The sequence below is a fragment of the Trachymyrmex septentrionalis genome, unplaced genomic scaffold (genome assembly GCF_001594115.1).
Source record: "Trachymyrmex septentrionalis isolate Tsep2-gDNA-1 unplaced genomic scaffold, Tsep1.0 scaffold24, whole genome shotgun sequence".
Taxonomy (NCBI): domain Eukaryota; kingdom Metazoa; phylum Arthropoda; class Insecta; order Hymenoptera; family Formicidae; genus Trachymyrmex; species Trachymyrmex septentrionalis.
The window spans coordinates 2,255,673-2,278,053 of NW_017305397.1; the positions used below are offsets into that span (position 1 = coordinate 2,255,673).

At 32.6% G+C, this 22,381-nt stretch overlaps 1 protein-coding gene and 1 non-coding gene across 2 annotated transcripts; both read left to right on the forward strand.

Moving 5' to 3' along the window:
• The first annotated feature begins 2,139 nt into the window (after window positions 1-2,139).
• On the forward strand, window positions 2,140-2,211 carry Trnap-ugg. The gene has a single exon. It is a non-coding gene; the product is annotated as a tRNA-Pro (tRNA).
• An 866-nt stretch (window positions 2,212-3,077) lies between these two features.
• Window positions 3,078-21,076, forward strand: LOC108748771 (solute carrier organic anion transporter family member 5A1). The gene is made up of 14 exons (XM_018487113.1): window positions 3,078-3,460; window positions 13,812-14,297; window positions 15,102-15,155; window positions 15,516-15,621; window positions 17,624-17,840; window positions 17,965-18,108; window positions 18,244-18,459; window positions 18,733-18,840; window positions 18,944-19,177; window positions 19,298-19,840; window positions 19,913-20,102; window positions 20,186-20,374; window positions 20,461-20,612; window positions 20,693-21,076. Exons 2-14 carry the CDS (start codon window positions 13,894-13,896, stop codon window positions 20,983-20,985), a joined length of 2,850 nt encoding a protein of 949 aa, XP_018342615.1. The 5' UTR covers window positions 3,078-3,460; window positions 13,812-13,893; the 3' UTR covers window positions 20,986-21,076.
• The last annotated feature ends 1,305 nt before the right edge of the window (window positions 21,077-22,381 follow it).

Consider the following 22,381-nt stretch of genomic DNA (forward strand, 5'->3'; position numbering starts at 1 on the left):
AGCGAGGGTAGACAGAATGATGAGGAGGAGGTACAACAGGCGGCGGCGACGACGCGCAGGGCGTGCGTCGTCGGATTTTGAAATCGATTGCAACGCGCCGCCGGGTAGTGGGCCAACGAAGACGTAGAATGATAAAGTGAGAGAAAGAGAGAGGTGTGAGAGAAGTAATGAAAGAGAGATAGAGATAGGAAATAGAGAAAGAGAGAGAACGTGCGAGTATCGTCATTGACAGTAATGAAGAGGAATATCCTACGGAAAAAAATAAATTATCTCCAATCGATAGATAAAAAGAACGATGCTGATGAACGAAGTCACAGCGTTACACTCTTTGTTAACGGTGAAATTTTTATTTTATTGCCGAAGGCAAAAATAAGGGGAGAAAGAGAAGAAACGAACGGCCGGTGACGCGGCAAACATGGTCGACGACACAGTCGCGAGTGGTTTTGTTTTACTGTATTGTTATTTACGTATGTGTATATATATATATCCTACCTAACGATGGATTTTCTAAGAAAAAAGATATAGTGTGAAAGCCGATATGATCATCGACGAGAAAAACGAAGGACTCATGAAACTTGTCCGCGTTGCGTTGTTGGAAAGATTTTACAGGACATATAATAATATCGATTAGAGAACACTTGTTGCGGGTGAATGGAAAGCGCGAGACAAATGTGATCTAAGCTATCTGAAAGAAACGGGGCGCCGAAAGATTAATGCCGTTTCTAATGATATAATCGAAAGAAGGGAGGTCGTTAAATAAGGAAATGCTCTATAATAAGAAACAACGCGATTAATTATCGCAAAAAATACTTTTACATCGTCGGAAAAAAATATCTCGCTAACCATCCTGAGAAGATAAACATGAATATTTCAGCATTCATGCTTTTTCCACAGACTTTAAATCTAATAAATGCTCTATTTATTATATGCGTATAATATACCTCGTTTATAATTAACATCCGCTTTTGTATCTTTTATTCCTCTTTTTCATTTTCGATAGCAATAAATTATCCCTCATTGATCGTTAAATACCGCTGGAAAAAGGAAACGATCGTTAAATTACGGAATTTATTACCAATTTAAATTTACATACAATTACCATTTGAATCGTGTATTTGAAGTCAATTCGCATTACTGAGAAACGTTCAATTTTCTTATAAATATTACACACAATAGATCTATAGTTTATATTGTAGTGTACATTTTTATAAAACTTAGAATGATTGTAGGTATATGTTTGTTATTTGGCGAAAGCGAGAAAGAGAGAGAGAGAGAGAGAGAGAATTCTAATGCAGTTTAGTGCAGGATAAAGGATAAACTTATATATATGTATATTTTATTATAATTTCATTTTTATTTACAAGTAGTAAACACAATTTTCTTGTACTTTAGTATACATACTGGATCATTCGTGTCACGAGTTAATTTTCGTAAGTTTAACAAAAAGTGATTCTTGCATATACATCTTTACATTCTTACATAATATTTTTAAAAAGTATTTATAAGGTTGTGTATATTTTTAAAAAATTCTATATATAAATACTATAACTAATTGCTCTTAGTTTTTTAAAGAAAAGGATTATACAGAACATCGAATGATCCAATCAAGTGTACTAAGGATTAATACTCAGCGAGTGCTTAATGGTGGATGATTATAGTCATTGTTAGTGAATAAATTTAAAAACAACAATATATATATACGTATATATAAATTTCTATTTTTATTTTTGCGTCCTTTTAAATTTCTTATGAGACAAGTGTCTTGTTCAACAAACTCTAGCCCCAGCTCGATCTGATTAGTTCAAAAGCAATTGACATTGTCATTTTTATCATTCGAAAAATAAATTTAAGAAATACTGCTGGATATATATTACTATACGATTACCAATAAATGATGATATATGTAGACTCAAACTCGCATTAATAACAATGTGTCATTGCGTGCATATAGTCTACCGTATTAAATTCGTCCGGAATGAAATCTTTTTTGTGTTTATCGATACTTGAATATTTTTTTTATTTTTTTATATTACGTTGGTTTTTATAATTTGGAGACACAATAGTGTTTCGGTACTAAGTATAGCGTAAGAAACTGTAGTATGTCCCAGATCTACCTTTCGTAACGTTGAACAGTCATCAGGCCTCTTGGTCTAGGGGTATGATTCCTGCTTTGGGTGCAGGAGGTCCCGGGTTCAAATCCCGGAGGGGCCCGATATTTTTTTTTTTAATTGTACTTTACTAATCAATACAATGCATATTGAATCGAAAAGGATAGATAAAATTAATTGAAAGTTAAATATGAAATCATCACGCAATTATATGTATTTTTTTAAAGCTTTAATATTTCTTATAATGTAATTGTAATCTAGTTGTAATTAAGTTACACTTGATTCATTTAGAATGAAAAAAATCTTTTTCATTTTCTTAGTAAATGTATATAAATTAACATAACGCAAGATGCCGAAAGTCTCTCTCTCTCTCTTTCTCTTTCGTAATTAATTTTCTTTAATATTGTAAATTATTTTCTTCGTTTCTTATATTATTATTTTAATTTATTTGTTCTTAGTGGACATAGCTTTAAAATAAAAATAAATCTTTCTCTCTCATAATTAATTTTCTTTAATATCATAAATTATTTTCTTTGTTCTTTTTAATTACTTTTAATTTGTTCTTAGAGGAGGTCTTAAAACGCTAATAAACACTCTCTTTCTCTTTCTCTCTGTCTTTCTCTCTCCAATCGCGTAGTTTGTACAGCGTGTTGGAATAATAACGCTGCACACCGCCTCTATATAATTGCGTTCAATAATTAAAACAGTTCAATGAGCGCACAGTGATCCTTTATTACGATTAATCTCTACATTTAGATTCAACAAAGAATTAAAAGCAAGAACGAATGATATTAAAGAAGCTCTGACTGAATTGTTTTTCTTTTCCGCACGATATAACTAAAGACAAAGAATACCGATCGCACCACAAACTAACTCGAACTGTCCAATCACAGCTGACTGCGGCGACACCAAGTGGCAAACGATGGTACCAAATGACAGTAGGATAAACTGATTGAGAGGGGCAGCACCAGGCGGTAGTGGCGGCATCGCGGAAAAAAGAGCACGAGAGAGCGCATGCTCGAGAGCTCGAGTTCCTCGATGGTCAGGCAAAAACACAGCTGGTCTACGATTCTCAAAGTGAGCTGACGTTCGAACGGCTATCAATGTGATTTCTACGAATTTATACCGACTTGTCGGAGCCGAGCGCTAGGGCTCGCGCGAACCTGCGGCAAGTTGTACGGAAGGCCCGTCGATCGCGACTGTTCCTGTAGGTGAATGATGCGATTGATGCGTGTGCGTCGCCCAATGTAATCTGGAGAACAACGCGGTGTCTTGAAACCACGAGGATTTCTCGCTTGGCTCGGCCCTGGATACAAAGGAGTGTCCTGCCACTGTCTCGACGCGTCCTTACCGTAAGTCTCGTATCTCCCCACGTAAATATACTTTGCTGTACCTCGAAGAGATCTCTTTCTAACCTTTCGTTCGCAGTCGGATCTGTCCGTGAGATTCAGGTCGTATGACGTGAGATCCCGTTTTTCGAGTCTACTACGAGACCTATCTTGCAACGCGACGCGACGCGATGCGACGCGCCGCATCGAAAACCTCGAGATCGGAATAGCGAGATGCGACGCGATTCATGCTGGAAACGTTTACACCATCGAATCTGTTCTATCGCGTGAATCATCGTCTTCCTTTTAATTGTGTGTTTTTCGAGTTGCGCTCCATGGAACACCGTTGTTCCGCGAGCTTATCTTGAACGTTTGCGAAGCCTGCGATGATATGTCCCTGGACTTTTTCTCTTGAAACCTTCAGTTTGTTCTCAGACTACAGAATTACATCGGTTTTTTTTTTTATAGATAAAGCGCCCCCGGTGGCTTCTTTTACATTGTATCGAAACAACTTGTTCATCTTCGCGTATGGAAGCATAGTAATTATTTTAATACAGAAAGAATACAAAAATGATCCGTGTCAGTTGAATTTTCTAAATTAAAAAAGAGGTATCGTCGAAAAATCAAATTAACTTTATTTGTAATATACTCACATAATTATCGTTACGACTTAAGAAGAGTTTAATTTTTTTCTTATTATTTTTTTTTATGTATGTTTAGGAGTTTATACTGTTTTCTAATTAAAAGAAAATAATATCACGCGAGTAAAGAATTTCTTACGTAAATTTATAACATATTATAATTCAACTCATTTATCTTCGCGTATGTAAGTACAGTAATTATCTTAATGCAGAAAGAATACGAGAATTATCTATATTACTTGAATATTTAAAATAAAAAATAAGATACAGTCGAAAAATCAAACTGAGTTTGAATTTTATCTAAAATATACTTATACTACAGTTATCGCTGTAACCAAGAAAATATTTAATTACTCTTCTATATACGTTTAAGAATTTATGCTGTTTTCTAATTAAAAGAAAAATAATATCGTGCGAGTCAAGCATATATTACATAAACTTATAACTTACAATAATTCAACAACTCATTTATATTCGCGTATGGGAAGTAATTGTCTTAATTCATACATAATACGAGAATTATATCTCTGTGTTGGTTAAATTTTTTAAATAAGTTTAAATAATTTTTTATTTTTAAAATATTTTTTTGGACAGATGTACGATTTAACGCATTATATTTCAGCAATTTGTTCATCTTTGCGTATGGAAATGTAGTAATTATTTTAATGCAGAAAGAGTACAAGAATCTGTTAGTTGAATTTTCTAAATTAAAAGAGAAATATCGTCGAAATATCAAATTAAATTTAATCTTTATTTCTAATATATTTATAGTTATTTCTATGACAAAGGAAAAGAGTTTAATTACTCTTCTAAATATGCGTTTAAGATTATGTTGTTTTGTAAATTAAAAAAAAAATTATGCCAGAGAGAAGAATATTTTACATGAATTTATAACATGTTGTAAATTGTTTTGATTCTCTCCTTTTTTTGTGATTCATTCTTTGTTAATGACATTGCACACAATAATTTTGTGAAACGAATCTCGACATATTATTTCGTGCTCATGTGTTAAATTCAAAATTTCATCTCTTCTTTGTAGAATATAAGACAATAACAATGTTTTCGGCTTAACCAACGAAAATTCAATATAATCGTAAAAAAGTTTAGAACAAAAACACGTTAAAAATAATATTTCTGCGAACAAATAATTGATATTAATCGCGTTATGTATCATACTGATTTTGTATGCAGAGTGTAACTCTCGTTCGTCCTCGGATTGTCCTAGCATTAATTGTTATGTCAATTAACATAGATAATTGGCCCACGCAGCCACCAATTAGATAGACGTGCACGTAGGAATCAAATGATCTCTTTGCTACAAATATAATTCTCACATATATTTATTTATACAGAAAAAGAGACATCTCAACTAGTTTTAGGATACAAAATTTTATTTACGAATTAAGTATCTAGGAATATATTTTTTTCTTTTTTGTAAAATATACTACTGCGTTTATGTACTACTATATTTTTTTACAATTAGCGAGAATTGGTGTTATATGAGTTATTAGTTTCAAGGAAACGAAAATTTTCTATTGTTTTCTCTTGATTGATAATTCTACCGATTCCTTTTGATTTTGAAACGTGTGTTCGAAAGTCTCGAATTAAAATTGAAAGTCACGTATCGTTGTGCGTTTCTTGATTTCATGTAGTCGTTTCGTTATCGTGACACTTACGTAATGCATTTCTCGCAGACGAACGTGAACCGTGTTGCTTTTCTTAATGCAACCATTGAAAAATTTAGCGTATTTGTTTATCACATGTTCCTCTCGTCAGCTGTACAAAGAAAAGTATTGTTTTGAAACAACAATATTATTGTCGAAACGATGTTGTGATAAAAATCATTCAGTTTAAATAAATTTTAAGCACTAAAAGGTTTCGAGTTATGTTACGTGTTAAATTCTATAATAGAAAAAAAAACGATAACACTCGAGTAAGTAAAGTTGATATGAAACACATGATAGACGATATCACGTGTATCTATCGTTAAAAGCTATTATATCTCTCTAAATAAAATTCGCATGAATTGGGGAGGGGATGAAAAATATTCCATTTTCGGATTTTATGGCCAGGTGATAGATTTTCTCATCGGCCAAACTGGTGTGTGTATGTATGTGTGTCTTAATATTTATGCCAATGATTGAATTGACATTGAGAAAAATATCTTGATTGAATTAATTGGAATTCCAGTTGAAAATGGAATCAGAATTTTCTGGTTAAATATATTAGAATTCTAGTTGAAATAATCGAAATTCTAATTAATATAATCAGAATGTTTCGGCCATTTTTAACTAGATATTTTTCTTGGTATATCTAGTTTCAGTATTGCTAGGATAAAGTCCTGACGATATACGCACTTATACAAAAGTGCAAATTAGCACTAAGATAAACGACCTTCCTTGTTCTAATGCGAAACAAAGCTAAGGTCGATTGAACACTTTCAACTACAATTTTTTCTCATATTCTATAATCGTATACACCTTGTGACGCGAAAAATATAAGACAAATGTGAAACATTATATTATAGATTCATGCTCTCTTCTCAGCGTGAGAGCTTCTATAAATGTATTACACGAGAACCCACGCGTAGTGCGTGGGCTTTATTTGCCTTCATTTGCCTTTATTTGGCAAAGTGTATACATATATCTCTCTGACACTAAAACAATTAATAACGAAATTAATGACTTTTACTTTTATTAGTAACTGCGCAATTTTGTTTCTACCTCAAAATTAATTAATATATATATCTGTACTCTGTACTCCAAATTCGTGAATTTTGAATCACCCTGTATATATATTAATTAATTTTGAGGTAGAAACAAAATTGCGCAGTTACTAATAAAAGTAAAAGTCATTAATTTCGTTATTAATTGTTTTAGTGTCAGAGTCTTTGCAGATATATATAAATAAAAAATATATATATTGTACAATATATAGCTATAAAGACTCTGACATTAGAAAAATTAATAACTTTTATTCTTATTGGTTGTCGCGCAATTCTGTTCTTACCTCAAAATTAATTTTCCTAAATGAAATAAATTATATAAATGTATTTATATGGTTGTGCTTATCTGTGCGCGTAGCTTTGTCTGATACAATCAACTATTATGCTCAGAAGTACACACTGTTAATTATTCATAAAGTCAAATTATAACCAATTTGACTTATCTTTAATTATTTCATATCACCTCTGCTTCTATCCAATATATATATATATATGTCGTTTGATTAATAATAATTTGATTAAACCATGGAGTTAAACAATTTAACTAAAAAGAATGTTAAATTTAACTCAAATTTAATTTTGATTAAAAAAATTATTTTCTAAATGCATACATTAATGACGATGCTTTGAAACTAATCACAGAAATAGATTGATTTACATTTTGACATACTCTCAAAATTCTTTAGAGTGAAATCTCACTATAAATTGTGAAAATTGAGCTAGTCTTGAAGAAGAGTGACTCAATTTTCAGTCTTTGAGTGAGATTTTACTCTACAGAGTGAGTATTCAATCTAAAAGTTTTAGAAGGTAGAAGTTAAAAATAACAAAATGTTATTTAACTCAAGGAATTGAATTATCATTGCTCCTTTGGTATCTAATAGCGTATAAGTATCATAACAGCGTTATACAGATTAACACCAAGGATATTGAAATTCCATTACGTTACTTCAGAAAAAACATGGAGTGTTTAATACAATTAATTAGATTATATGAAGAATCAATAAAACAGTAAACATTTTGATTAGAATGTCACAGGCCTAAAGAAAATGTCTAAAGAAATATTTAAAGAAATATCTAAAGAAAATGAACGGAGGGAGGGAATGTTGCCACAATAATGTTGACAAGTTTTTATTTTGTGGAATATAGGAAAATTAATGACAACAAGAAAAGTTTCGAATAATTAAATTCTGTTTTTATCGAATTTAAAATTGTTCATAATGAAATTTTTAACTGATTAAGATAAGAATTGATATAGTAAAAATTTTTATTTAAACTGAAATTAAATCCGTGTTAGACAAAGCATGCAAGAACACGCATTAGTCATCGTTACAGCATTGACTTATATAACTCATAGTGTCGCATTATATTTTTCTGCATTGCAGTACATATTTATATTGTATTTGATGCCTCTCTGCAGAAAGCGAGAGAGAGAGAGAGAGAGAGAGAGGGAGAGAGGAGAACCTCTAAACTTTAACAGAGCGCAACAGTATGATAGCTTTCCTTTATATCAGTGATTATGTAAAATTTCGTAGATGTTTGTCGACGGTTTTTTTTTTACATACATCGTGAAAGTCCAAAATATTCCGAATAAATCATGTGATTTATGTACACTGAAAAAAATTTCTGGTTGAAAATGAACGAATCAGAATTTTTTGGTTAAATTTATTAGAATTCTAATTGAGATAACCGGAATTCTGTTTGATACAATATTTCTGGTAAAATCTATTAGAATTCTCATTTGTACCAGAATAATTATATTAATCAGAATTCTAGTTATCTCAACTAAAATTCTAATAGATTTAATCAAAAAATTCGGATTAGTCCATTTTCTATCAGAATTACTATTTAATCCAACCAGATCATTTTTCTCAATGTACTTTTTACCTGTTATATACTTTTTTTTAAGTACTGGGCTCTGTTATCCATAGATTTAACTCATAAGTACAATTATTAAACTTTAAGCATAAAATATGGATAAGAGCATAAAGAGTATAAAGAAAAAAATTCATTAGTCCTGAAATGTAGGGCGCGCTACGCTTAGATTCAGCTATGTCTGAACTGCCTAGATTCTCGCTTTTGCATTCGACAAATAATCTACTGTCACGAAGGTGGGCGGTGCGATTCTTATAAGCGGTGTATGGCATTGTGCAACGGTAAATCGAAACTTTACGTGCCGCGATCTACAATACAGTATCGTATATTGGAGCAGAATTTGACAATTCGAGATATGTATCTTCTATAATTCTTCTATAATCAACGATAAATTCACGATAGTTGCTCGCAGCATTGCAGCATTGGTACAAGTACACGATACAATACTTCACTATATTTCCAAGTACTTGACGAATATCCTGAATAGACTTTCTACAATAAATCATTGTTTAAGCTTAAGCCGTAAGAAATTGATCAGTCACATTGAATGTGAGAAGAATAATTGACTATGATTGATCAATTTCTCACTGCTTAAAGCTTATAGATAATGATTTATTGTAGAAAGCCCATTAAAGTAGAGCAGTAATTTATTTGTTTTGTTTCATCGTGTAAAAATGGATGAAAAGAAACAATGAGAAGTTCGAATATCACGTTGCAGTATCACGAAGTCTACGGATAGCTCGGGTAAGGGTGAAAGGGTGACCTAGTGGCCGAGCTCGCGCGAGAAACTCCAAGACCTTCTATCACGCAAGGGACCGTTCGATCTACGCGCGAGGATGGATGAATTCCTCGACGGTTTAGGCCGTATTACCCACCGATGGGGTCGACTTGGTTATATCTGGTGGCTTGCTGTTCGATCGATTCGCGAATGAAGCGAAGCGCACCGCAACATTCATTTCCGCACTCGTACATCCGAACGGAAATGAGCCTACGCCGCATGGGATGGCCGCTAATCTAAGGATTTATTGTAATCAATTATTAATCATTTTCTCGATTAGTTCCATCAAGAACAGAGATTCATCAATGAAAATTTTCCCTCATGAATCTTGAATAATCTTGATATTGAACGATATAAAGGATACGATTATAAAGGATATCTATAATCTTCAGAATTTAATAGATAAATTTTTACGAAATTTTTAATAAGATTTCAATTTAATTTCCCGCCGTTTAATCATGTTCACAGTACAACAATCTACTAAATCTACTAAATCATTAGAAAACTAAACTAAAAAAAAATCATCGATGACTCACGATGTCGTGACGTTCGTATTCTAATAGATTCAAAGAGCAAGTGATGAAACAAACGATTTGGAATGAATGAATTATCAAAAGTTAGGTCTAACGGTACATGCTTGAGTTCATTGCTCTTTGATATCTAGAGATTCTGGTGCTCCGTAATTTGGCCTGCTAGTTTGCAGAGTTTGCGACCGTAATGACTCACATTCGCTAACCATAGTGATACGTCAGGTAATTACAGATGATGATTACTATCGTGTTGAGATTCGAATTCAATCGAATTCCTAGAATCTCGAATGTCCTCGAAGAAGTGAACGCAAGGAAAGATATAAAGATTGATGACTCATGAAATGTACTAATCGTGAGCATTAAAGTAATTCCACATGATTATTTGCGATCAATAATGCTATCGGAATTTTTTTCGAGGCGAAACGCCTTGATTTAGCACGTGACGAATGACACATTGACACATGCTATTTATGTCTGGCATATGTCGCATCATATCGTCCCATGAATATCATCAATGCAGAGATGAACAAAATCTTGTCCGAATAATAATTATTTGATTACACAATTATTTGAATGAATTTTTCTTTAGATAATTTTTGTATATTATTTGAATAATGTTATCTTACCTATATCATGATGATGATTATTTTCTTACGAAAATGACAAATACATAAATTCTATTATAAGTCGATCGCAAATGTGTTGTTCTTCAATAGCATGTGCGTACATACGTATATCAATATATGCACATACACATATATGACATATACAGGATGTCGTATAAGTGGCCATCCTTTTTTATCTCGTGAACTAACAGACAGACATAATAGATATAATATCATATTAAACGGTTCTAACTAAACTCAATTGTAGGCACAGTGATCAGAAAAATCATGTTTTGTTAAAGAATTGACGCTACAACTCTTTTATTATATTGAAGTTTACTTTATCGTAATATAAAAATTATACTACGAGTATCTCTCCATTCTCTAACATCTAACATGGATAATTTTCTAAGTGATCACTGTGCTTACAATAGAGCTTACAGAATCACTTAATTTGATATTATATCTATATTTGCAGAGAATGGAAGTAAATCGTGTAATAACGAAGTTACAGTTATAAGTTACTTTTTTGGTAATTTTACGTTAGTCAATCAAAATTCTATACTGACATTGCGGATAAGTTAACACAACTAAAAATTGGCTGTAGCCAATTTTAAAATACTATACCATATCTAATTTGCTGCAGCAGCCAATCTTTTCTTTCATTGTGGTAACTGCGTTACTTTTTTCTAGGATAACTGTAACGGTAACATTGGTAACGATAATGAATTTTATTGTTACTTTGCACACGATTTGACACGATACGACACAAACCACTCATAGTGCTTGAGACTAGAAAGTTCCTATTCCCGTTCGCTGTGATTGGTGGTCGTCGATTTTAAAAAAAGTAGTGGAAAGTTACTTTTTCAAATAACGGTAATTGCAACATACTTTTCAAAATCGGTAAATAGTAACGGTAACTTGTTACTTTTAAAAAGTTTCAAGTTACCGTTACTATTTACCGATTTTGAAAAGTAACAGTTATTTGAGAAAGTAACTTTCAGTACTTTATATGTATATATATATAATATATACGTGTGTGTGTGTGTGTGTGTGTGTGTGTGTGTGTGTGTGTAAAATACTTGAAGAAAATTGATAAAGAAAGAAGAGAAGATAGAACTGCGCAAATATGTGTATTTGTGGTTTGTTTATTTATAAATTCTTTATAGTAAAATCTCTAAGGAGTAAAAATTGAGTCAGTTTTGAAAAAGAGTGACTCAGTTTTCAATCTTTAAGATTTCACTCTTCAGAGTTTACTCTAAAAATGTTAGAGAGTAGTTTTTACAGAAATAGATTTTTAATTCTTTAATTTTTTAGAGAAGAAAATTAAAGAGAATAAGATATTCGTGTTTCTGATAAAAACTTAAATGTGTAAAAGATTGATATTTTTATACTTAAGATCATTTTAGTATAGTCGTAAGCCAATCACAGAGTCATATTAGCATTTGAAGATATTACTTAAAACAACCTCATAAGAACTAATCTACTATAAATATCGGCTCTAGACACGTCTATCTTTTTTTTCGTTTAATTTTCTATCTTGGTTCAATTAACCAGTATTTCTTGATGTTATGTACTTTTGAATTACAACTCAGTTGGACAAATGGACGATCGGCGAAAAGTTATATATGACACGTTGAAAGTCCCGTTTCCTTTTGTTGATCGATCGTTAAAGCTTGTAACAGGTCAGAACTCGATTTCACGACCTACGATAACGGTGTAGACAGATCGCGCGATCATCGTATCATTGCGATGTCGGTATCCCTGACTTTGAATTCGTTGTCGATCTATACTATCCAGCCATATCAATTTTTTAACAGAAGGAAATCAAGGACGTGCGCGATCGATAATCTAAAAAAAACATGAGAGAATAGCGGGCGTTCGCACACTTAAGTTTACTTAAGCGACGAGCGGTAGGAATGTGATTAGGTACATCGTCGAACAATCGATACTGACTTACGTTTAATCATTGAACATTACTTGATGCACGATCGAATAACGCAATTTCCATTTATGTCACAATATTTTTTGGAGGATACTTTCACATTCAAATACAAGAGTTGTGTTGATATTTATTCTTTTATTTATTTTCTTACGAACGACAACAGAATAATATATAATAAAGATTATAAACACTAAAATATAATATTGATCAAAGAAAAAAAAACAGAAAATAATATATAAAATAATAATAAAAATAATAATAAATATAAAGTCTGAACATTTCATAGGCATACATCGTACTCAATATGCGCAACCGAATTTTTTTTACTATACGTAGATTGACTTTGCCATTTGTAACAAAGATTAAATTGTCTTAAATTTCTCAGCAACACATTAAGTTTACATAATCATAAGGCTTTAAAGAGTACGGAAAGAATGATGGATTATTTAATAGAAAAGTGAAAGATTGTCATCCTGGTTCTTCCTTTCTCAAGACTCATTCTGTACCGACACAGATTATTCAACAGTACAAAGTCCGGATGATATCTGGAACGTAGAAACTTATGCCGATTTCTGTTCAAGCTGCATTCGATTCGGACATTCCATCTTTCTATCGCTCATTTATACCTACATGCGGAAACTGAGTAACAGCTTGAATGATTCGTTTAATCGCTTTTCGTTGGTCTAATAGTTCGATGCATAATAAATGTATCGTGTGTAATCACAATCAATGTTATAATCACAATCACAGTTATTCTCTCATTATCTAGAAAGACGATCGAGTTTTTCTATTATCATTGTTCGCTGTTGGTGAACGACCCTGACCTTTGCGGAAGTGGGTTCATTGAACTACTGAAATCTCACACAAGATATTATCATCATACGTCTTTATAAAGCTCGCTAGAATCATCTTTTTACCGCATATCTCGTTGCCAGCCTTTCTCCAGGAACGTATCGACAGTCTGATTGTGAATAGAAAAAAAGACTAGTCTCTCTTGAAGCAATCGAGACAGCGCGCTATCGTTATCTCACGTATGACCTGCATACTATATGACTACACGAAGAAGCACATATGATACTCTATAAATGCTTTGGACTGGAATCTCATTCTAAAGAGTGAAAATTGAAGCAGTCTTGAAAAAGAGTAACTCAATGTTTAATCTTTAAGAGTAAGATTTTTTCAGAGTGACAATTCACTCTAAAAGTTTTAGAGAATATGCGTTAACAGTAGAATATATGATAAATTAGCATATATGATAAATTATTAATTTCTATTACAGCTAACAATGTCACCAGTAAACTCGTAATATTCGAAGCAACGTAAGAGGAACGAAAGAAGAGGAAGAGATAAATGACAGAGAGATGGCGTCCACCAGTGGGCACAAGAGAAATGGCTCCAGCTCGAGCATGTTTGCGCACAGACGTACCGAATCAGGGGGTGGTTTTGTTGGTTACAAGCGACCTGAGAGCGGTCACAAACGTGCCGAGAGTATATCTAGTGCCTTCGGCCACAAACGATCCGAGAGTGGCCACAAAAGGAACGAGAGCAGCGGCGGGTTTGGTCACAAGAGGTCCGAATCCGGCAGCAATTATCACCCCGGACATCGGCGTAACGAAAGTATGTACGCGATGACGGGTCTTTACGCGGAAAGCGCCGGTACCGACGATAATGCGGATCCACTGCAGGCGACCTCCGGTAGACTGACCCATGACACCGTCATAAGGTGTCATAGTAGAAATCCGAGTTCCGGCCTTGTGGATCATAGGTAAGTGGAATGTGGCTCTGTCAGACTTTAAAAAAGAATAATGATGTGACTCCGTCTACAGACGGCCCCTACATTTGAACCCTCGTTCATCCTTCATTTTCTTTATGATTATTCTTTTCTTTACAGATAGAACGAGTCTTCTATTTTTTTTTCTTTCTTTTGATAAATAATTCACTCAATGTTATGTCGTTTTCAATGTAGTTAGTCACAAATAGTTTCTTTACTGAAGGAAAAGGTATATCGTTCTGCCTCACGAGTCTACCATTTCGAGTCGATTATTTTTGACACTGCGCTTTGATGCCAATATTCGTTCGTGCGAAATGTATTTTTGCATTTGCTTCAATAAAGCCTCGCTGAACTGACATGGCTGCAAATGTGACAAAATTGCGACTATGAGAACGCGAGAAATAACTAGTAGAAGTAGAAAGTGACAGCACGTGATGACCATGACACATTTTGCGTCAAATAGATTTAAACCTCGCCTCATCTTTTTTCCTAATTTATCTTAGTATTCTTTTCGTTACTTCGAAAAGAATATTACTTCAGAAAATTTACACGCGTTGTATAGAATTCATTGAATGATGGCATACCCTTGGCATATTTATACTTTTAGCGCCTGAAAAATATTACAAACACCGAGAGAGTATTTTCGTCACTCTGTATAATTTAGGAGACGTTTTAATTATTTTGGCGCAAATAGTTTACTCTGTCAGTTAGCATCGCATATTTGTATACTTTACATTATACAGCACAATGCTTTGTTTATATTCATGCTTTGTTTTTCTTGTTCCTATTATTTTTCAGAGATTTTATCATCAAATGTCACAGCAGGAATCCCAGTGCTTCTATGGTGGACAGGTAAAATTGATATTGTTGTTCACTGTTATATATGTATAGATATGTATATTTATTGTAATTATTATTGTCTGTTTTCACTTTACACGCAGTATATTTGTATTTCAAAAAAATTAGCAATATTATACGTATATTAAATATAAAGAAATTTACTCTTTTTTTCAGTGCGGTCAATGCGATATAACATTGTTTGTATGAATCGCATTATATGCATACTTCCTCTTTCGTTCATTGCGCGTGATTCGGCTTTTCTTTCCGAACTTAATTTTTATCTCTCAAAACTATTTATTGTTTTGTTTTTATTTTGAGATTATTTTGAGAACGTTCAGTTGCGTTCATTGTTTGATCTCCTTGAGTATTCAGGGCGGAGAAGGAAAGGGCACAAACTCCACCGTTTAATCCGGATTCCAAGGACTGTGGGATTCTGAGTTGTAGGCCGGCCTTCATTCAAAGATTTGCTGGAATAAAGGTATGTTATAAAATCTTGTACAGCTGCCTCCATTCAGATATGAATGCTATATATAAATACACATATTGAGCGATATATGTAGATACGAGTATATACAGAATATCCCAAAACTGGCGATAAATATTTTAAAGATGAATTCTTTGTAATAATTTAAAATGAAAAGTCTGATACGAAAATACCGAAGCTATGGTAGTTTTCGAATGGGAAAATATCAAGGAAACATTTCCACACTGATCATCCCTGAGCACGTGAAACTCTAACTCTGTCTTTCGTAATTTTTAAACTCTTTCCATTTGAAAACTATCATAGCCTCGACATTTTCCGTCAATTTTATTAAATTTTTTATCTTAAAATATTACAAAGAATTTATTGTTTGGGACTCTCTGTATATAGATCTATAATAAAGTATGTACATATTTAATATGTCTGTACATATATCACGCGCTTAAGAATAATTATATTATTAGTAAAACCTCGAAGGGATACTTACATTGAGGAAAGGTCAAATGGTATCGGATAGCAGCTGGTATCGGACAAGGATTGTTAAAATTTTAGATGTGTACATAGCATATGTAAGCATTGGCAAGTCCACGTGAAAGCCGGAACCTCTCCATATTGAGAATAAAGACAGTGTTGAATTTTTGTGTATTTTGTTATGTAGCTGTTGTTTATGCCGTAGTATGGAGTTAACTTCACCAACCAGTGACATCATTAAATGTAAATCGATTTTTGTTTTTAGTTCCATCAATATAAACACATTTGTTATTTTTTAAATTGTGTTTAAAATCTTTCTTATTATTCGAGCAGTATTTGACAATGAAGTGGCGGGCAGTCGATCGAAAATATGAGATTTGGCTGTATTTTGTTCTAGATAAATATGGGGAAGATATGAGGCAAGAAATAAGGAAATTAAGAGAAACGAGTGATATTCTTTGAATGATATTCTCCCAAAGAGCATTAGATAAACATGTTTTTTGATAGGTTTCATTATTGTCTGTGGATTTTAATGCTATCTCTTTCTCTGCTTTAATAGCTTTTAATCCATCTCCTAATGTACTTTTCTAAACAGAATATTGCTCATTTGTCTTTGTTATTATTATTTCGTTATTTCTTATTTTTTTAATAGTTAATTCTAGAGTGGGTATAAAGAGAGTGCCACCAATGCATGTGCCTAATGCTGATTAGCTCTGCCATTACGTGTCCTTACTATTAGTTAAAAAGAAAACAATGTTAAAGAAAGAAGAAGTTAAGACGAGGAATTGAGTTACCATATATAGGTATCTCAGATATAGGATACAAAATGGCGACTTCTAGTTAATTGACGCTCTCTTTATATCCACTCTAGTTAATTTTATGTTCTTTTCGTCACATTTGCCTTGTATCTTTCTCGTATTTACTTAGAACAATACACAGAATTCAGTCTTGTTGACTACTTAGGCTATCAGATTTTTAGTACCGCCCACTACTTCATTATCCAATATCATCCGAATGAATTAAACAAAACAAATTAACAAAACGAAAAAATAACATATAAAATAAACAGCTTTAAAAACAAGAAAGATTTTTTGTTCGCTCCACAAAAACCCACAATTTAAAGAATAATATGTTATTTATATTAATGAACTAAAAATGAAATTAACTTACATTTAATGACTAGTTGATAAAATTAACTCTATGCATAAACAACAGCTAAATAAAAAAATACACAATATCTGTCATAAAATGCTGTCTTATTCCTGACATGGGGAGTGGTTTTAACGTGCGATGGACTTGCCAGTAGCTTGCAATGCTGCCACATGCAACTAAAATTTTAAACAATCTTTGTCCGATATCAGCCACTGCTCGATATCACCCAAATACGTGAGAATTGTAATTCTTTAAATTCTAAAGTCTCAAAAGATATTGAAACGCGCGCGCGCGCGCGCGCGTATAATAATATAAAATTAAATTAAACTCTTTCATGTAGAAACTGTGTATTCAGAAATGTACGTGATTATTTCAGGTGTTTGTATTTCTCCTGTCGTTCCTTGTTACGTTGCAACAAGCACTTAGCTCAGGTTACATCAATTCTGTGATAACAACCATAGAGAAGAGGTTTGAGATCCCGTCCAGTCTTTCGGGCCTCATTGCAAGCTCTTACGAGATTGGCAATGTTATCACTGTCATTTTTGTCAGTTATCTCGGCAGTCGCAGACACATACCCGTGTGGATAGCGATAGGTAATCTTTGTTTTATTTAAAGACTAATCTGTCGTTTATGCTTCATGTATGGTTTTTATGCTGAACACAGTCGATGACTAACTGTAAGTGTTTATTTTATTGAATCATATATTTTATGATTTAGGTGCAGTGATAATGGGACTGGGATCGATGATCTTTATGGTGCCACATTTCACAGCAGAACCCAACTTGACGACGACTGCGAATCATTCCAGTTCAGATAATATCTGTCGCGGAGTATCCTTACGCGAACAAGATATGGGTTTGGGTAAATATTGTATCTATCGTATCAGCTATTTTTGCAAAATTTAGTTCCAATTGATAATAAATTTTAGTACACATAAAAGAAGTATTAAACAAAAAGAAAGTTTGAATATTTGCCAATTTGGAAATTTATCTACAGGTCGGCTTTCATCAGGGTTATCTTCACCTCCTTTAGCACCGCACAACAATTTAAGGGGTGACAATTGTATACAGGGATCTCCATCGACAGCCGGACCTGTCATGTTATTTGTACTTGCTCAGTTACTACTAGGATGCGGTGGCTCTCCTTTATTTACTCTTGGTACTACTTACATAGATGATCACGTGAGACCAGAAAGTGCATCTTTATATATTGGCAAGTATTTTATTTATTATGTTAAATGTCATAAAACCAGAATTAAAAAATTTTAAACGTGTTTTAAATAATTTAAAATATGCTTAATTGATGTTTTTAATATGTTTTAAATATGTTTTTATAGTACTGTTTAAAGCATATTTGAAGCATTAAAAACACATTTAAGAAGAAACATAATATGTTTTATTCTTAAAAAAAAAACATTAGTCTTTACTAACCCTGCATAAAACACATATAGACGAATAATCATTTAAAATTTTTATTTCATTTCAGGTTGTATGTATAGTATGGCGGCCTTTGGACCAGTTTTAGGTTTTCTTCTTGGAGCATATCTTTTATCCTTTCACATGGATTCATTCTCTGCGACGATTATAAGTATCGGTAAGAATAAATCTTTAATATATTTATTGTATTGTTATCTTTTTTTACAATTTTTGTCGAATTTGTATATAAATTTACAAATTCCTTTATTAAATTGAAACAGATCCTGGAGATCATAGATGGGTCGGTATGTGGTGGGGCGGATTTCTACTTTGTGGATTGCTCCTCATTTTAGTAGCGATACCGTTCTTCAGTTTTCCTAAAACTCTACAGCGTGAAAAGGAAAAAATACGAATTATAGAAAAGAATAAATCAATTACGCAGAAAGAAAAGGAGCATTCGAAAGAACCTAAGAAAGAGACTATCGATGATAGCGGTTATGGCAAGGATGTTAAAGGTAAATTTTTTGTTATCTCAATATTTAAAATAGTTTGTTATCGTTAAATCTATAATGATGTGATAGATAATGTGGCAGCATAAAATTACAAACTTTTAATGTTATTTTTTCTTACAATAGATATTCCTCGAAGTATGTGGAGACTTGTTTGCAATCCAGTCTATGTTGTAACATGTTTGGGAGCATGTATGGAGCTGGTGATTGTGTCTGGTTTTGTAGTATTTCTGCCAAAATATCTTGAAACGCAATTTAGCTTGGGAAAAAGTCAAGCCAGCATTTTTACTGGTTCTGTTGCTATACCAGGCGCTTGCATCGGAATTTTTTTTGGCGGATGTATGCTCAAACGTTTAGAACTAAGGCCGAAGGGTGCAGTGCAATTTGTTCTCGTCTCAAATATAATTTGTCTGGTGTGTTACGGTCTGTTATTCTTCCTTGGCTGCGAGAACGTAAAAATGGCTGGGACCACTATTCCATACTTTAACAGTACTACGAAGGGTCCTGAACCCTTTCAAGTAAATCTCACTGCCGCATGCAACTTTGGTTGTGAATGTCGAATGACGGATGTCGAGCCGGTTTGCGGAAATAATGGTTTGACTTATTTTAGTCCGTGTCATGCAGGTTGCACTGCCTTCAGTTCCAAATCAAATTTTACAAATTGCGCATGTAAGTTTATATTAATGTGATGTATTCGATATATTACCTAGGAAAAGTATACTGAAATTTTTTACGTTCTAGGTATACATGGCAATTTAACTGTGCTGCCACCGGCTGCACCAGAATTTGCAGAAGTGACCGTCGTGCCAGTAGCAACCGCAGGTCCTTGTACTTCACCATGTAAAACTATATTTCCATTTCTAATTCTTTTGTTCTTTATGACATTTATTGTCGCTGTAACTCAAATGCCTTTGCTCATGATAGTATTACGGTAAGTAAGCATTTTTATGCCGTACATATATATATATATATTTATATATGAATTGTATAGACACTAAATTAACTGTTAAATAGGTCTGTTTCCGAAGAAGAAAGATCTTTTGCTTTGGGTATGCAGTTTGTAATTTTTCGACTATTTGGCTATATACCAGCACCAATATTATTTGGTAATTTGATTGATTCCACGTGTTTGCTCTGGAAGAGTACCTGTGGAGAAAAGGGGGGTCGATGTTTATTATATGACATTGAACAATTTAGATACAGGTTATATTTTTAATAAATATATAATGTGCAAAAAAATGCTTCTTTTCTTTTTTTATGTAAGTAATTTTGTTGCGTAACTATTTTAGATATGTCGGCCTATGTGCTGGAATAAAAATTTTAGCTTTGGCATTATTTTTGATTGATTGGTGGCTTGTAAGAAGGAGAAGACAAATGGAAGATCAACCACCATCTTTCACTGTCAATGAGTTTGTAGGGTCAATTATCAGTCTAGATAAATGTGAGTAGTTGGAATAATTATATTTATATTATATATTTCAAATGCAATGATAATTCTTGATATTTATGTGTACGCCATAGTATTCGAAGAGAAACCACATCAGAATGTAGGAGATGGTGATGCGACTCTACTAAATTCCGAAGTTGCAACTCCATCTTCTATTTCGTCGCCTACAGAACCTACCAAGTCAACGAATCTCGAGGAAACAGGGTCTTCGAATCAAACGCACGATTCATTGGAGACGACAAATCGCTCAAAAAATATGGAACTTGAAGTTTCCGATACAAGGCAAGCGCCACTTGCTTTACAAGAACCAGACGTCGAGATCAAACTTTCAAGTGGTATGACAGAAAATCATAACCGCAATGTTTAATGTTTGTTTTACATTAGAAACTGTAGAAATAAATATATCAAATTGGTCATATATAAATTTGTGACAAATTATATCTACTCGCTGAATTATATCCGAATATATACATATATATATACACAGAGATTCACATATCCACACATGTACATATATCTCTTTTATGTTTTAAAAGAAAATGTATGATGTCTATATAGAGAGAAAATAATTTTTTATGATATTAATACAAACATGTAAAAATTATTGATTCCTATTACTGATTCTATTACTCTTGGTTTTTTCGTGTATGATACATTGTGGTCATATGTGTACATACATAATTGTTATTTATTATTCAAGATAATTTGTCACAAATTTAATTATCTACTAAGTTGATTATTTTTAGGAAATATCACTAGAACGTAAATTTTTACAGCAATCATGTATGTCAATAAGTAGATACGTAATGCATAAATGTAGTTCATTTCAGATGTACAACCCGAGATTGTATTACTCATGGCACATTTAGATTTATACTGTTACTACGTATATATCGTTAATAGATAATGCAAGAATGATAAATATCCGCGAATGTGCGGATATTTATAAAATAAAGTTCTATCGTCCGTATGGAATCATGATAAAGTAAGCCTTGCGCTATTGCAAGAAAAGGCCAATATAACGACGAAATTGTAAATATGAAAATTCCTGCCTTAAGAAATACAAGACTAGACAAATGTATATTTAAAACTATAAACTAAGTATCAGAATTTTAACGATCTATATAATATCACTAGTACAGAACAAAAAAGTTACGATTTATTTTATAACTAAAAGAGATAGGTTTTTCGAAAAAAATAGTCAATTTAGTGTAGTAAGATATCTATAAATGACGATTAATATAACAAATCCTTGAGTAATCTCTATCATTAAACAACGCGTTGATTTGTGTACTTTTTATTTTTCTGTAAGTAGATGGAACCGTAAAAATTACGCATTGATAAGTTGCAAATGATCTCTTATCCCCCGTTTCTTTTTATTCTTCGTTTTCAATTTAGTCAATATATTTCTTAATCTTTCAATAGAAGATTCTTAGAAAGTAATATTTCAGGAAACTTATAAGTCACTATATATATATATATCTTACAGTGATACAAACGATGCTTCCAAGCAACGAAACGATAATTTTTTTGCATGCAGTGGCTCGGTAAATCAATCAGATAATTAACTTTAATATTGTTTTATTTCAAAGTTTGGGCTTTATATAAATAGCGCTCACTTTATATAAAGAATCTATTTGCTTTGTACCTGAAAGCCTTCTGAAGAATCAATTTCAGTGTAAAAAGAAATATAGAATTACTCAGGAATGAGAGGGTAGATGCAATTTTAATTTATAACTTGAAACAAAAAAATTTCAAAGAAA